The 16,583-nt window shown below is 60.4% G+C and overlaps 1 protein-coding gene across 2 annotated transcripts in view; it reads left to right on the top strand.

The window, feature by feature from the left end:
* Positions 1-16,583, top strand: part of PKP1 (plakophilin 1) — a 288,438-nt gene that overhangs the window by 250,360 nt on the left and 21,495 nt on the right. Inside the window, exon 2 of one of the 2 annotated variants that reach the window (XM_090263469.1) lies at positions 9,259-9,529. In XM_090263469.1, coding sequence (XP_090119595.1) covers positions 9,328-9,529 — 202 coding nt within the window. In that variant the 5' untranslated portion in view covers positions 9,259-9,327. Of the gene's footprint in view, positions 1-9,141; positions 9,530-16,583 lie in introns of those variants that run through there. The other variant, XM_090263468.1, reaches the window with a different exon arrangement.

Raw genomic sequence — 16,583 nt, 5'->3', positions numbered from 1 at the left:
CAACTTGTGCTTTATTGTTTCAAGAAGCAAAACCACAACTGAAGTGCGAAAAGAGAAACACCTGCCATGTACCGAAAAGGTGCTGTGACTGACTGAACATGTCAAACGTGGTTTGGGGAATTTCATGCTGGAGATTTCTCGCTGAACGATGCTCCATGGTCAGGTAGGCCAGTTGAAGTTGATAGCGATCAAATGGAGACATTAATTGAGGACAATCAATGTTCTGCCACATGGGAGGAAGCAACAGACTCAAAATATCCAAACCAAGTGTTGAAAATCACTGCACCAGTTGGTTATGTCAGTTGCTTTGGTGTTTGGATTACACATAGATTAAGCAAAAAAAATCCTTCTTGACTGTATTTCTACACGCAAATCTCTACTTCAATGTAACGAAAACATTTCATTTTCAAGACAAATTGTGCCAGATGATGAAAAGTGGATACTTTGCAATAGCTTCTATTTTTTGGAGTACTTGGTCCATTTTGTCTAAATTTTCAAATGTATTTAGGTAACACTGTTCGTGGGTTCCCTTACCCTTTCGATGTTTGAGGGTCTGCAGGAACGTCCTCTGTTTCAGTCCTGAGATTGCTAATTCTCGGCTTCTCTCTCTTTCTCTTTCTCAGGCTTGCTAGAGGCTGGTCGGTCTTATTGGTCATTTAAAAAATTAGCTCTTTGTTAAATTGGTTTCCTTTATTGTTTTCCTGTTATCACATTCATTGATTTCAGTTCTTATCTTTACTATTTCCTTGCTTCTGCTTGGCTTGGATTTACTTTGCTCTTCTTTCTCTGGGGTCTTGAGATGGGAGCTTGGATCACTGAGCTGTGACTGCCTTCTTTTCTAATGTGAACATTTTGGTGCTATAAGTTTTCCTCTCAGCACTGCTTTAGCTGCATCCCACAAAGCTTGATGGGTTATATTTTCATTTGAATTGAGTTGAATGCATATGTTCATTTCCCATGAGTTAGTTTTTGATTCTTAGATTATTTAAAAGTGTGATGTTAGTTTCCAAGTGCTGTGGAGAGTTTCCTGTTTTCTTTTATTATTGATTTCTAGTTTCATTTTTACAAGATTTTATTTATTTATTTTTTTAAAGAGTCAGGGAGAGAGGGAGGGAGAGAAACATCCACATTAGAGAGAAACATTGATTGGTTGCATCCTGAACTCAGACTGAACCTGCCACCCCAGCATGTGCCCTGACTAGGGACTGACCTGGCGACCATTTATTTTGTGGGATGATGCCCAACCTTCTGACTACAACAACCAGGGTGACTTCTAGTTCCATTTATCTGCATTCAGATAACATGCTCTGTATAATTTGAATTCTTTTAAATTTGTTGATGTTTGTTTCATGACTCATGACGTCGTCTGTCTTGGTACATGTTCCCAGAGTGCTAAGATGAATCTTTGGTCAGAACATAACGTCCCTTTCTGCCTCCGGTCCTTTTCCTGCTCTGAAGTCAATTTTATCTGATACTAATGCAGTCATTCCTGCTTTTCTTTCATTGATTTTGCATGGTGATTCTTTCCCCTCCTTTTACGTTCAATCTGCCTGTGCAGTGATATTGTATTTCTGTCTATTTTTATCGGCATTGATTACAGTGGTTTCCAGCCTTTGGGCCATTCTATGTTGTGCCTTATTGGTTGTTGTGTTTCAACCTTTTATTAGACCAGCGATTGTATTTTGTTCTCCATTTGTTTTCCATCTCTTTTCATCCCACGCGGTTGTATTATGACCCCGTTTGAATTCATGCTGCACTAACATGCTCTCTGAAACATGGGACACGGGTGAGGAATTTGGTTGTTTTTAGCGTGGGTTTTTTCCAGGCTGGACTCGGCCTACTTTTTCACACTGTTCCTCCCGTCCCCCAGCCACCATGGGTGTTTCCATAGCTGCTGTGCTTCTGCTCCCCTGGCAGCTGTAGCCACACCCCTGCGGCTTCGATACTGAGCAGGTGACTCAGCTTTGTCCTCTGCTCTTCCTGGGATTGCCTCATGCACGCAAACCTCCCCCTTCTGCTTCATCCTCTGTTCCCTGGCCCGCTGGGCCCAGCCCTCTGTCCAGCCCAAAGCCTGCGCTCGTCCATCCCAGAGTGGCCTTCCCAAGTGGGGCTGGGCTGAGAAGGGGCAAGGGTGGGCCCTGGGGGATGAACATCCAGGGGAGCAAGTGGGGGATGTGGCGGGGTTAGAAGTGAAAGAAGGGCCCAGGAGAATTGAATGCAGGGACCTGAGCAGATACCCATGCACCTGCATCCCTAGAAGCACCACACAAGGCAGCCAAAGGGTGGGAGCACCCCAGTGTCCATCCACGCAGAAATGGGCAAAGAAAGTGAGGTCTGTCGGTGCGAGAACAGAATATTACTCAGCTGAAAAAAGGAAGGAAGTGCCAGGCAAGCCACGACCGGCCGGCCACCTGGGACACATCGCACAGTGAAGTGAGCCAGTTCCAGCAGAACATGTGACTGGGACTCCACCTGTGTGGCCTGGACGCGTCAAATCCAGAGAAACGTCACATGAAAGGGTGGATGCCAGGGTGGAGAAGCGGCTCCCCAGGTTTCTGACAGGGGATGGAGCTTCTGCTGGGGCCGGTGAGAAGGTTCTGGAGATGATGGTGGCGGCGATTGCACAACAGTGTGAACATGCTTCACGCCCCAGGACCGTGCGCTGCAAAAGGGCACGTGTGTTGCGTCTCATCACAATTTTTAAAATGTACCAAAATGATTAGCTAGGCCTGGACAGCTCTCTACATATCACCATTCCTCGGCCTTGGCCCAGGCTTGGGCGGGTCCCTAAATGCGGCTCTGAAAAGAACTTCCGCTGATTCTGTGTTCTGGGGGGCGGGGGGCGGGGGGGGGCGCTGGCTGAGACTGTTCAGGATGGGAGGCTGGGTTGGAGGAGGACGGGGAAGTGACAGGCATCAGACCCCGGCAGGGGCTGCCCGGGAGCCTGTGGGTGGCCTCCGCCACTTCAGTTTTGACTGCGCCAGGACCCTGTCCCTGCAGACTGATCTCAAACCTAAGGGGGGGGGGGCAGCAGGGTTGACCCATTTCTGCTTTGACCTGACCCCTCACCCCCAGCAGAGCTGTTCCCTTAGAATGGGAGGCTCGGGGGTGGGAAGGGCCCACGGCAACATGACCCGCCCGCGGCTGGGCCCAGGCTGACTCGTGGCCCGCATGGGTTCGTCCCCAAGGAAGTGTCTGCAGAAGCGCCTGGGGGAAGCGGACCCTGGCTGGCAGGCAGGTGGGCTGTGCTGCATCATGGGGGCCAGGGCTGGGGACGCCGGGTGCTGGGGCTCTGCCGTTACTGCCCATTCCCGCTGGCCAGGTCGCTCCCTGGCTCCAAGCAGTTCATCCGCCACGGACCCCAAGCCGGGCGGGACTGTCCTCCCTCGCTTCTCTCCCGCCGGCACTCTCTGTGCACTGGTCGTCTCCTGGTCAGCCCGCGGGACTCTCGCGTGGGACCCAGCACCCACAGGGCTCCCCTGTGAGTCCCACCCATGGGTGTGCGTTACATGAGCGTTACCCGTCCTCAGACCTAAGCCTGGAAACGAGGCCAGAGACCCAAGGCCTGGAGTGCGGGGGCAGCTCTGGATCAGACAGCACAGGCTGGGCAGGGGGTCCCTCTGAGCCCCCTCTCCAGTGGCTCCCTGCAGACACACCCGCCCCTTGGCTCAGCCCCACTCTGACCATCCCAAAGAAGGTCAGCAAATCCTGAGGACTTTTCCCACTGAAGCCTCGTAGACCCTTTAAGGGGGCCAGATGGGCCTTCAGAACCATGTTCTTGGCCAGACGGCTGATCAATAACTTGACTGATTGCTGTTTCGATCCTCCTCCTAGACAGTCCCTCAGTTTACCCATCTGGGAAGGCAGTGTGGGCCTCCCGAGGCTGCCGGTGCTGCCCGGCTCTCAGAGCGAGAGGCCCGTGGAAAGACCGCATCCCTGTGTGTCCCTGTGGGACTGCTACCTCCCCATGCTGCCTGCCGAGAGCCACCGGTTGTGACAAAGAACGAAAAGGAGGGCGGCTGGTCACTACAGGCCGGGTCCCTGACTTCCCGGCAGACACGAGCCTGGCTCCCTGAATTCCTCCCGTGGGGATGACGTGGCTGTGGCTGCCTCCCTTTCTCACGCCCGCTGGAGCGTCACCCTTCTCCGTAGGGAGCGAACCAAAGCACAGAGGGCAAGAGGCTGGCAGGGTCAGGGGCCCTTGCCGGGCGACATTTCTGAAGGGCTGTGTCATTCCAGTGTGTCCCCTGGGGCCTGTCGTGGGTCCCCTCCCCCGGAGCCCCGTGCTGAGTAAGTTTGCTGAGAGAGGCTGACAGCTCCGACCAGGTGCCTGAACCCGTCTCGGATCCATGGCTGTCTCCTGGGATGGCCACACTGTCACAGTGTGCAGGGCATCGAGGCTCTGAGAGAGGACCGAGCTCCGCCAGCCCCGGACGCTCCCAGGCTTGGGCCAGCGGGGCTCGGGGCTCTGCCTGACTTCACGTGGCTTCACCTCCCTGTCTTGGCTCTCCCCATCTCTCTCTTGAAAGGACACTTGCCTTTGGATTTGGGGCCGAGGGCCATCTCACCTTGGGGTCCTTTACAGCTGTAAGGACCTTGTTCTAAATATGATCCTGTTTACAGAGTCACAGGCTCTAGGGGATGGACCACAGGCTGATCTTCTCCAGGGGAGGCCGGCATTCAGCCCCAGGTACCCCCACCCCGGGACCGCGTGTGGTGGGTGGTGTGTGGTGTCTGTGCGGGGTGTTTGCTCAGAGGCACTTGGCTTGTGGCTGCAGGACGAACATGACCGTGGCTTGCGGTGGTGACTGGAGGGTCAGAGTGTCATGGAAAGTGCCACCCCCCCACCCCCCGCCAATTCCTGGAGGGTTCTTTGTCTAATGCGCCCAGGCCTCTGGTGTGAAGCTGTGGCCTGGAAACAGGGTGGGGGTGGGGGCAGGCGAGGGCTGGGCGTCCGTCACAGACGCCATCAGCTGCGCTGTGAAGGCCGGGGGCCAGGACAGGCACCCAGGGAGCGACGCTAAGGCGCCTGGCGGGCTCGCCGGTGACAGTGAGAACTTTCTTGCGCTGGGGCAGCCGTGTGCCGAGCGGAGCGCAGAGGCACAGAGAGTGGGGGAGGGAGGAGCCATCGGGGGGCCCGCGCAGGCAGGGCGGGCAGGGGCCTAGGCACCCCGCACCTGACACACGGCCCCCCCACGTGGGCCCTGACCCTCAGCCGCAGCCTGAAGCCAGGACCACGGAGCACAGGCCAGGGAGGAGCCCGCCGATGCGCCGGGGCTTGGCGCTCCCCGCAGGAAGGCCCCCGGGCTGGGCTGCCCCCAGAGGCCTGGCCGACAACGGGGCCGTGCTGACCGGAGGAGACTCCGCCACTCAGCAGCTCCTGAGCCCGGCCCCAGGCCCGGAGCGTCCCGGCTCCCCGTCAGGGCCCATGTACCGCCGGGCAGGCAGCAGGCCCGGCAGCTCCGAGCAGAAACACTGTCTGGGATGCCAGCTGCCCTGGGTGTGGCCGCCCTGTCTGCGGGCGCAGGTGGGTGACTCATCAAATTACCACGAGGCCGTGAAAGGCTGGGGCTGGGGCTGGGCAGCTGACTGTGAGACAGAGGGCGGGAGCACAGGGGCTCTGCTCGCTCCCGGGGCACACACCCCGCGCTCCTGCCAGCTCTGCAGCTCTCACGGCCTTTCTGGATCTCCCAGCACCGGCAGCAGGAGCAACACCTCCAAGAAACTGTGCCTCTCAGCACTCAGCGCATCTTCTGACAAATCAAGGGCTAGACCTGTGCTTGGCGAGGCCCCTCCCTCTCTGAGGGTCTGAAGTCCCTGAGGGCAGTAACGACTGAGCCAGGATGGTAGTGGTCTAAGCTGGGCCGGGCCAGGAGGACAGGCCCTGGATTGTGCCTTCCAGAAGACAGGGCAGTTAGAAGGCCGGGTGGCGCTGCTGGAGGGAGGAAGTCCTGTTTATCAGTGAGCTCCCACAGTGGCCCCAACACTCTGCTAGACAGTTTATATATTTTTAAATATGTATTTATGGTCACAGGAACCCTGTGAGCTATTACTAACCTGGTGTTAACAATGAGGAAACTGAGGACAAGTGGCTGGATCAAGGCCACGCAGCCAGCAGCGGGAAAACTGGGCACACGCCTGCTCCTGTTTTCCTGGTCACCTCCCTGAGGATGCCCTGCAGTCGGGGCCCAAGTGCCATTTGGTCCTGCAAAGAGCCAGAGGCCCCCAGGACCCTGAAGCTGGGCCTGAGCTGGCGCCCTAGTGCAGCCAGGGGGGTGGGACGGAGGGAAAGGCAGCCCAGCGGTGCCAGCATCGGGAGGACAGGACTGGAAGTCGGGGTTGGCAGAGGGTGGGGTACAGAGCCAGCCTAGTGCTGACGGCAGCCAGTTGGGACGGGCTGGGTCGCTGCCTGTTATTCATCGCCACCCCGGCCGAGGCCCCACCCAGCCCACCTGGAGAGACCAGAAAGACGGCTCAGAGAGAGTGCAGGCGCGTCTTGGGCCGGGTGCACGCCCTGGCCTCGCCCCTGTGCTGGCCCGGCCCAGCCGCTGTCTGGGCCCAACCCGCCTTGGGGAACAGGCCAGGCTCCAGGCCCTTGCACCCCCTGCCCCTCCTGGGAGGGCAGCTGCATCTCATCCTTCAGGTCCCGGCCCACACGTCCCTCTGACGCTGAAGCAATGTCGCCCCTCTGTGTTGGCCACCGGCCCCTGGTGGCCTCCCTCACAGCACTGACTACAGCTCGCGGCCCTTTGGCTGGCTCGTTTGCAAGCCCCTGCTCTCTGGGCGTCCAGAGCGGGCAGCTGCAGTATAGTATGAGGGCTGGAGGCGGTTTGGTGAGCTATCCAATCACCCACGCAGACATTTGGTGCTGGGGACGGAGAGAGGGACTTTTCTAGCATCACGAAGCCAGCTACTGACACCCAGGAGCTGGAACCCGCGTGGCCCGACTCTCATGCCATGAGAGCGGAATGGCTGCTGCTAAGACTTGTCACGGAGACATCGCAGGGAGGCAGCCTTGCCTTGCCTGCCCTGGCCCTGGATCCAGGTCGCTTGTGCTTGACCCCATCTCGGCCACCGAGCAGCGGGGTGACCTCCCCGAGCCCCGGTTTCCCCTCTGAAAAATAAAGGTGATGGAACTCCTCCCCACTCCTAAGGTCACGGCAGACTCAAACAAGATGGTCGTCATGAAGGGCTGGGACCGTGCCTGGTTCGTGGGGACACAGCCATCGTCGGTCACTGTTGTCAACCCATCCAAGCAATGTCAGCGTCAAAGCAGAGTGGCAACAGCAAGAAACTCTGAGCTTCATACCTAGAAACAATTGTAAAGGTAATCAGAGTCTGCATCCAGGGCTACGTGGGGCCTTTTATAGCAGCCTGGGCCGGTCCAGTCCCCTCCTTCGGGCCCCTGCTACACCCTAAAGGTGAAATAATTATCATTCTCCAAGGACATAATTAACACTGACCATGGCCAGCACATCAGGGCTTAGATAGGCTGCATGCGTGACACACGCCCCTGCATTTTAATGTGCTGTTGTGTGTACTTTATTGCTCTCAGGGGCCCTCATGTAACCCATGTGCCATGTACTTTCATGACCACTTTATGGGACTTTTATAAGGGAGGCCGGGGAGGTAGAGGAAGACAGCAGCCTGCGAGTCACCGGGCCGATAAGAACGGAGGCCTTGGCACGTGTTCAGTGGCGGCTGCGGGCAGGCCACCTCCTCTCCCCACAGAGCAATGCGAAGGCCGGGCCGGGTGGTACCCACAGCTCTGTCAGCCCTGGCGGGCTCAGGCCAGAAGCGGAGCCTTCGCCTTTGAAGCCATGATCGAGGCTTACAGCGTTGAGCTCACTATGACATATTGTTGGGCATGTCTCTGGTTTATTTGACGCTCAGTTCTCAGGCACGCGGCCCTCAATTAGAAAACTATTTCTATTGGACATTCTAATGGCTTTACAACCTTCTGCTTAGCACGTGGCTGCCAGGAATGCCTTCTGGGGAGACGCTGGGGCTCCCTGCATAGAACACCCACTGCCCAGGAAGTGAGCGTGTGATCTCCACGTGGCCCCTGAGACTCCCTCTGGCTTCTCCATCCTTCCTCGACACTGAATTCCCAGCAAGCACATCGACTTGGAGGGTCCCTTCCTCTGCAGGGTGGCAGCGGCACCCACAAGGTGAGCGTGAGAGCCGTGAGAGGTGATGAGCAGCGGCAGCCGGGTGGAGTCCCGGACACTCAGGGCTGACGGCCGGACAGGCTGATCCCACAGCTCAGCCCTGCCGTCCACAGCAACCACGCGGAGCCATCAAGAAGTTTGTGTGATGCGTTCAGGGTCTTGTGCTTCAGGAGGCGACGCAGGGTGGGACGACTTCCCCAGACATTTCCATCAATGTCGTTAAAAATATACTCAGCCCCTGCCACTCACCCAGGGACCTGAGGTCGGCTCCTGGCGTGAAGAGGTGGCACCACTCACAGGCCCAGGGGTGACCATGGGACGAAGCACATGGGACTCCTGACTCAGAAGTCCGTCCTGGGGACGTTTAATGAGCGAGGTGGACTTGGAGAGTTTTGGGGGGGATCTGGGGAGATGCTTGCTAGACTTAACTTACTTAAATTAGCCTCTATTCATTCAGAAGTTTTTTTGTTTTTTTAACTGAGCCTCTAATATGTGCCAGGCACCATTTTAGGGGCTAAGCCTGGAGTTTGGGGAGGATCCACTGTTCACAGGGTGCTTCCTGGCGGTACCCTTGCAGGCAGGCAACCACCCCGTGGTTTCTCATCTCAGGTCTGGTCCCTGATCTCGCCAGGAGAATGGACCATCCCCTAAGATGGAAGACTCCCTTTGGACAGGGGCTGTATTTCTGCCACCAGCCTGGGATCCCCCCCGCCCCACCTGCAGGACTGGCCTTGACCTCAGGACAGGGGGGATGGGGTGTGGCTGCCCAGGCCCTCGGAAAAACTCCTTCCTGGAGAGAAGTCTCCCCGGGAGCTGAGGACGTAGCTTTCCCAGGAGCAGGAGGCGCAGGACAGAGGGGCGGGGCCCTGCCTCCCGCGCCCTGGGGGAGGGGGAGAAAGGGAGAGCCCGCAGCCCCACACCTGAGCAGGGCGGGCGGAGTGGGTGGTGCAGGCAGGGGCGGTATATCCAGTCTGACGGAGGGCGGGCCCCAGTGCCTGCAGAGAGGCGAGCCAGGGCGGAGGCCCAGCAGCAGCCCGAGCCCGCGCGGAGACTCACTCTATGGGCACAGGCGCCGCTGAGCGAGAACCCTCCGCCGCCGCCAGTCGCCCTCGCGCCTCCCGCCCGCTCTCCAGGCCCGGCCCGCGCCTCTGCCGCCATGAACCACTCGCCGCTCAAGACCGCCCTCGCCTACGAATGCTTCCCGAACCAGGACAGCTCCACGCTGGCTCTGCCCTCCGACCAGAGGATGAAGACGGGCACGTCGGGCCGGCAGCGCGTGCAAGAGCAGGTGATGATGACGGTCAAGCGGCAGAAGTCCAAGTCGTCCCAGTCGTCCACCCTGAGCCACTCCAACCGAGGTACAGTCTCTGCGAGCGCGCGCGGGCGCGCAGGTTCCGTGCGCCCCTGATGGAGGCCGCGGGCCACGCACGTCTGGGGCCGCAGGAGACACGGGGTACGGCTGAGGCCGGGGCTGCGCGGGGTGCGACCCAGAGCCACCGGCCCAGCCCGTCGGGGTGGAGCTGCTGCCCTGATCGGGTGGCCAGCTCCCGGAGTCAGCACGCGCTGGGAGCGCCAGGTCGGCTCCCGCGACGCAGACGGGAGGTCGCTCCATGCGGCGTTCGCTGTTCGCATCCTCTCTCTCCCCAGTCCTCCTGCTCCTTTTCTGCCCCGGTCCCCAGGGCGCGCCGCACCAGCCCTGTCCTTCCTGAGCCACGTTCCTGCGCCTTCAGCAGGTGGGATCCCGGCCCAGGTGGGGCGATGCGTGGCTGCCGGTCAGTGACGGTGTCACCAGACCGGAATGGGAGGGAGGAGAGGCGCTGCTGGGGCGGGACAAGCTCTTGTTGCCTCCGCAGCCTTTTAGCAGGTGCCTCACTCTGGAAGACGCCACCGCAAGGCTGGTGGCTCCCTGGGGACAGGAAGGGGGTCTGGGGACTGGAGGGGTGTCTGGAGAGGCCCTCTTTCCCGCGGATTCTCCCTATTGCACTCAGCGGAGCCGGCAACAGTGCCTGGGGAAGGGTAGGGACTGAGGCTGGCAAGTTGGGGATCCCACTAGGCCCCTGGCTGAGCTCTCAGAGGGGGACATTTGTCCAGTCTGGGTGTGCGTCTGACCAGACAGCCCCCCAAAACTCCCACAAAGTGTCCCAACTGGATGAGACAGAGGGGGATTAGGGCCCCTGAAACTCAAGGAGGGAGATGCAGCACCTGGTGGGCATTTGTGAAGAATTTTCAGCCGAGATGCTTTAGTACGAACAGTTCTCAGTAACAATGACAAGCAGATTGGCCAACCTTTTAGCTGAACTTAGTACAATGCTGATAAAGACTGAAGACCACAAGCCAGTAGAGGCCCATCTGGATTTGTGTATGGGGTCAGGCCTTCGTGAGCGAGATGGGGGTGGTACAGCGGAGGGAGAGGACGGGGCCGGTCCTCTCCCCACCTCCCTCTGCACGCATGCACACACCCCAGGTCTCACTCCCCGCCTCTGGGTTCTGTCAGCTTTCTTGCTGTCCTGCTCCCAAGTGTCCCCTGCCCAGAGCCCAGAAGAGAGATGGCCGGCTGAGGACCCCCCAGCGGCCCAGACCGCAGGCTTTGCGGCTCTGCTCTCCCTGGGCCCTGGGCAGGGCCTGTGGCTCCTCTCCTGCCAACTTCACACAGAGCATGCAGCCCCTGGAGCCTCGGCCCCTCCTCTGTGTGGTACCTGCTTCTGGCCTTCCCTGGGAGGACATTTGGGATAACCAAGTGCCGCAGTTCTGGCCTCAGCCCAGTCACAGCTGAAGCCAGCCCACTCTGTTCCTCCCATAAGACTCGCCAGTCCCCTCCCCACTCCCACTCCCTTTCTGGCCTGAGCTCCAGGCTCACGGCTGCAGAGAAGCCTCAGACCCGTGTCTGTGACCACAGACCCCCGGCTCTCCATGGCCTGCCCCTGTGCGTGTGTCCCCGATCCTGCAGCCACAGTGAGGCTCCCACAGGGGCAGCTCCCCGGCGCCATCAGGGCTGGAGGAGCCGTGAGGCCACCTGGAGCCGGTGCATCCGGTTTAGCTGGCTTGCCCTCCTCGCCCGGACCGCCCAGGTGTGTGCTGTGCGGCCACTCGCTCCTCTCCCTCTGGCCCGGGCACCGCTCTGTTCCTGCGAGGGGGACTGGGCGGCGCTGGAAGGGACATACCCCAGGCCGTTTCCCTTGCCCCATGGGACAGACTTGAGTTCTGCTCTCATCTCACTCACGGGGGAGGAGCAGGTCCCTCGGGGGTCTCTGATTCTCCGGGGCCCCTGGCTCCGTCCAGGGCTCTCCTAGCAGAACTGCGGCCTCGGGGAAGCCCAGCGGCACCGCCCTCCTTGGGCCCTGTGAAGGACAGCCGGGAGAACCTATGGGATCTCTTCTGTCTTACCTGTGAGGGGAGCCGAGTGGCCAGGGCTGGAGAAGAGCTCCATGGAAGGAGCTGAGCGCTTGTCCCTGCCCAGGCCTGACCAGAAACACGCCCTCAAGACAGACGCCTCGCCCTGGCCCAGCAGCTCCCGTGGGGGAGGAGGGTCCCTGGGGCCTGGAGACCCCACCGAAGGAGGCTGCTCTGAGCCCGCCCGCCCATGTGGCTCTTTCTCTGAACTGGCCCCTGCAGTTCCAGAGGGTCCCCGTGTGCACAGCGCATCTTCTAGGCCGTGTGGGAAGCAGGGCTTGTCGCTGCCCAGACAGATCTCTACGGGGGCACTTGACCTGCCCAGGTGGGAGAGTCCCTGCTGGGGTTGGTGACCAGCCGTCGGTTGGGGGTCAAGGAGACACCTTCCCACGCTTGAGTCTTTTGTACGTCACCAGAATCTCTTCTTAAAGCTTACCCCAAATCTCATTTGACCTCCCCACACCTGCCCCCGCTGCTGCACACTGATGCCACCCACAGACTGTGGCAGAATCTGCCTTTTCCTCCCCTCACGTCTCAGTCAGGAAGCCCTAACGCTTAGACAAGCTGTGACCTTTACCTTCAGCCTTGGGCCTCACATCTCCCTTCTCAGAACCCTTATTTTCACCCCGAATGGCCAAACCTGTATTTCTCCCTGGTCAGAGGTGGGGGTGGGTGGCAGTGAGCTGGGCGGGGCCTGTCTCCCTGTCCATCACGGGGCAGAGGTACCTGAAGCCTCCTGGAGGCACAGGTGAGGGCCACCCGCAGGTGAGGGGTCCTCCTGGCACTGCCTCCGCGTCTGTGTCTCAGCGTGAGTGAGAAGGGTCTGCTCACCTTCCTCTCTGGACAGCTGTCCTTCCTGGATCACAGACCATGAGCAGATACCCCATCGGGGGTCATGTTTTGGGGACCAAAGCTGAGATGGGGGATGGTGAAAGGCATCTGTGCCTTAGCTTGTTCCAGCAGCGAACCACTAATTAAACTTCAAATGGACCAATTTTCGTTCCCTTACAATGGATCTTGGCTTGACATGGAGGCTTGTCCCAGAATTGCCATCGGCCTGCTGTAACACATGCAGAAATGTCGGGCATTCCAGGGTGTTTCACGGCAAATGCTGCTTCCCTGGATCCTGCTCCCTGGCTCAGCTCGTTGGCAGGTCTTTTTAAGACACAGAATTCTTTCCCTCGACACCAAACTGTAAATATCCATAAGCCGTTGTGCTAGGGTTAAAAACCTGGGCGCTCCTTCTGCCATGGGGTACGACACCCAGAGTGCGTGTGATGTTTGTCCTAGTGTGACATCCTCCGTAGGCATGTCGCACATGCAGGCGCGTGCACACACGTGTGCCGACACCATGCACTGGCGCATGTTTGCACACACCTGCACACACCCCACTGTGGCCGGCACTGTGGCTGCGTTCAGCCTGCTGTCGGGAGGCCTGAGTTCTGTCTGGCTCCACTGCCGACTGGTGGGTGATCTGGGCTAGTCACTGCCTCCCTCTAGGTGTCGGCACCGGGGGCAGGTGGGATTGGATCAGCTCCGCAGTGCTCGGTGACGTGATGCTCTTGGGACACAGACGGCTTGATTCCCTAGCTCTGCACCCGGCCCCCAGCCCACCCCAGCTGCCCTGCAGAAAGGCACCCACTCCGGGCACATCGCTCATGCTTTCTCTCCAGCCAACATCCCAGAACACCAAAAGCACCCTCTCAAACACCGTTCACAAATGCGGCCTCCCGCGGGGACCACCTGGGAACTCTGAACGTGCCAGTGCCTGGTCTGCCCACCCCCCACGCACAGGGACCCTGCACGGGGACCCCACACGTGCGCCATCCCTGCTGGTGCACACACGCACATGCACACACACCACCAGTTGCAGGAGCCCTGGACCCAGCAGGCGGGTGGACAGGGTGCTGACGGGATTTGGCCGGAGGGTCTGCTGTGCCCAGAGCTGGGTGGGGTCCCCTCCAGGGGTAGTGCCAGGTTTTGGATGCAGGGAGAGAGCTTGGAGGTGGGGGGAGGGGTCGTGGCTGCAAAGGCTCATCCGTCCCCAGTGGAGAAGGAATCCCATGTGTCCTGATGAGGGAGCTGCCTGGTATTTTCCCAGTGTCTGTAGGTGAGAGAGCAGAGGGGTGTCAGAGGCGAGCAGGCTCCAGGGACGGAGCTGTCTGAGTGGCCTGCGAGGAAAGCAGGGCCTCCCCAAGACCTTTGTTGTTGGCACTTGGGGTTCTTTGGGGGGCCGAGGCCTCTTGGGGAGGGTGCACAGGTCGGGCCGGCAGCCAGCATTCCTGAGATGTGACATCCTTTGCCAGTGTCGGGTTTGCCCTTCTGAAGAGACAGTGGGATGGGTGCAGATTGTCACCTGGGGAGGGGATTCTAGGGGGTGAGCTGCGTGCCGGGGTCACCTCCCCTGACCACTCATGGACCAGGAATCCCCCTCAAGGGGGTGGTCTTGGCTCTAGAGCAGCACTGGACTGCTCTCTCCCTGGTCTCCCTGACCCACCTGGAGGGCCTGGCTGAGCAGGGTTCAATGACCCTGGCACCGTGGCTGGGCAGGGGCACCACGCTGCTGACGCCCTGTGCTGAGAAGACAGTCGGCCCAGCGTGATGGGATCGGGGACAGTGAATCAAGAAGGGCTTCCAGGAAGTTGGGGACCAGGTGGAGAAGTGAAAGCTGTCACACCTGGCCCCATTGCCCTCATGCAGAACCCTGTGTCCTGGCTGTTGAACTTGACTTTCAGAAGGTAGTGCTTACCAGCCGGCCCCCTGGGGTCAGAAGAGGGAAAGGTTGCTTCTGTTTTGTGGGAGCAGCTCTCTTCCAAACGGGGCTCACCTGCCCCCGCAGCCTTTGGTTAGGAGGCCCACTGCAAGGTGTGACTGCAGGTGTGTACCCTCTCCGGACTTCTCCCCCTCCCCCCGCAGCCCGGGGCCCAAACTCGGCCCCCTCTGCCACAGAAGCAGTGCCGGCTGCTGTGATGGCAGCCTGGTTCTCACACGAAGCCGAGCCAGCAGCCTAACGTGGGGCAGGTGGTCCGACTCCCGGTTTCCCATGGAACTTACGGGAGCCCTCGAGAGCTGCCAGGAAGGGCTGGGGGCCGGGCCCAACAGGAAGTCAGTTACACCCCCACGTTAGTCACCCTGGAACACGGGGCCCGGTGCTCCCCGCTCCCATGCCTCCTTCATGGCAGAGACTGCCCACCAGCCCCAGGGAGAAGGAGGGAGAGGAGGCAGGCTGAGGGGGAGGAGGAGCGCCCTGGTGGCTGAGAGGCTGTGACCGCACTGTGGAGGCATCCTCTGGAGGGGCTGCAGGCCCGGGAGCTGCCCCTCCCAGCAGGACTCTGTCCGCCACCCCCCCAGAGCTTCCCTCCGGGAGCCGCTGGCTGACCCGCACCTGCCCTGGGTGGGAACTCCCGGCACACGGACAAGCGTCGGCTGAACACGGGCTGCCGAGCCCTGCATGGCAGGGGCTGGCAGACAGGACCAGCCGTGTGCCCGGCCGCAGCCCCTTCCCTGGCGGCTGAGCCCCCAACCTTGCCTCCCGCCTCCTCCTGACAAAGGCAGCCTTTCCAGAGGGGCAGCTTCAGGAGAGAGGGGGCACCGAGCTGCCGGCACTCGGCACGGAGCGTGGCGTGCTCAGAGGCTCCGGGGGACGTCTGCTAGGGAGTCCGGGCCGGCCGGGCCTGGGGACGCCAGGCAGGCAGCCAGGGAGGTCACACGGCTCTGGTGTCTGCGCGTCTTCCTCGTAAGGAGCCTTGACCTCGGAGAAGGGAAGCCAAGCACCATCGGGCACGTGTCCCCTTCCTCAACTGGGGGACCCTGGAGCCGTGTGGGCCCCTGGGGGTGCCAAGGCTGCCCCTTCCTCATATGGACGAGGAAGCGGAGGCCCGCAGGGAGCACCGACTTGCCCAGATGCCAGAGCACAACTAGCCTGAACAGCTGTAGGCCCCCCTGGGCACCGCTGACGGCCCCGGTGGCCAGTCGGTCCTCTGTGACTAGGGGACAGGGTCACAGGCGGTACCCGGCCCCCGAGCTCTGGGTGGCCGTCTGACACTGCACAGAGGAGGTGGCACCAGACAGGAACATGGTCCCCGTGCCCTAAGGGTGTGGGAGTCTGAGTGGATGTGGCAGGTGGGGGAGGGGCCCACTCACCGGGTGAGACGACCCCCCCAGACAGGGCCTCCGGCACTGCTCGCCGGCTCTCACTTTAGGAAGAGGGGGTACCCCTCCCCAGGAGGCTCTCACAGCCCCGCAGAGCCCACTGCGCAACCAGAGTGCGGGCCAGCCCTGCCATCACGTCCCGCTCAGAGGCGTCCCTCCTGCGGCAGCCTGTGCTGGGAGGGGAGCTCCAGGCCTGGCGGGACCTGGGGGCTGGCAGGGAAGGCTTCCTGGGGGAGGCGCCGTCATGCTTGCCTTGGAAACACGGTGAGACGGGGGCCTGGGGAGCGAGCTCGTGGCTCCTCACTGCCCGCCCTGTTTCAGGACAGTGGGGACTATCCTGTAGGCCCCCCGCCATCTGGTGAAGAGCAGAGGAGAGGGGTGGCCCCACCAGGAGCCCAAATCCAGTCTGACTTCTGTGGTGTGAGGCCACTTTGCCGCTAATGACCCTAATGACACTCTGTCCTCCTGCGGAGCCTGTCATTTGTGGGTCTCCAAGCACTCAGAGAACATTAATTAATCCTCACCGGGGCTTCTGTGTGGGAGGGCCATCCCCTTCACTGGCTTGAGCAGCTAAGAGATGCAGGAAGGGGCGGGAGGTCCCCTGTCACCCGTGGGGGCCAGGCTGAGGTGAAATCAGAGTCCCACTCGCAAGTGGACTCCAACCAGCTGCCGCTGCGCTGCGGCCCTGACTGTGGGCTCTGAACCTGGCATGTCCAGGGCCTGCCAGTCTTCCCCGAGTGGGAAGCTCATCCTGGTGGGACACAGGCTCATGATTCCCTGGACCAGCACGGCGGTGTCCCGAGGCCCTGGGGGCCAGCTCCGGAGGTGTAGGTGTTGGCCTTGACCTTCACCAAGCACAGGGAGCCGGCA

The sequence above is a fragment of the Furipterus horrens genome, unplaced genomic scaffold (assembly GCF_987537825.1).
Source record: "Furipterus horrens unplaced genomic scaffold, mFurHor1.1.pri manual_scaffold_15, whole genome shotgun sequence".
Taxonomy (NCBI): Eukaryota; Metazoa; Chordata; class Mammalia; order Chiroptera; family Furipteridae; genus Furipterus; species Furipterus horrens.
This window is presented reverse-complemented; position numbering and strand designations above follow the sequence as displayed.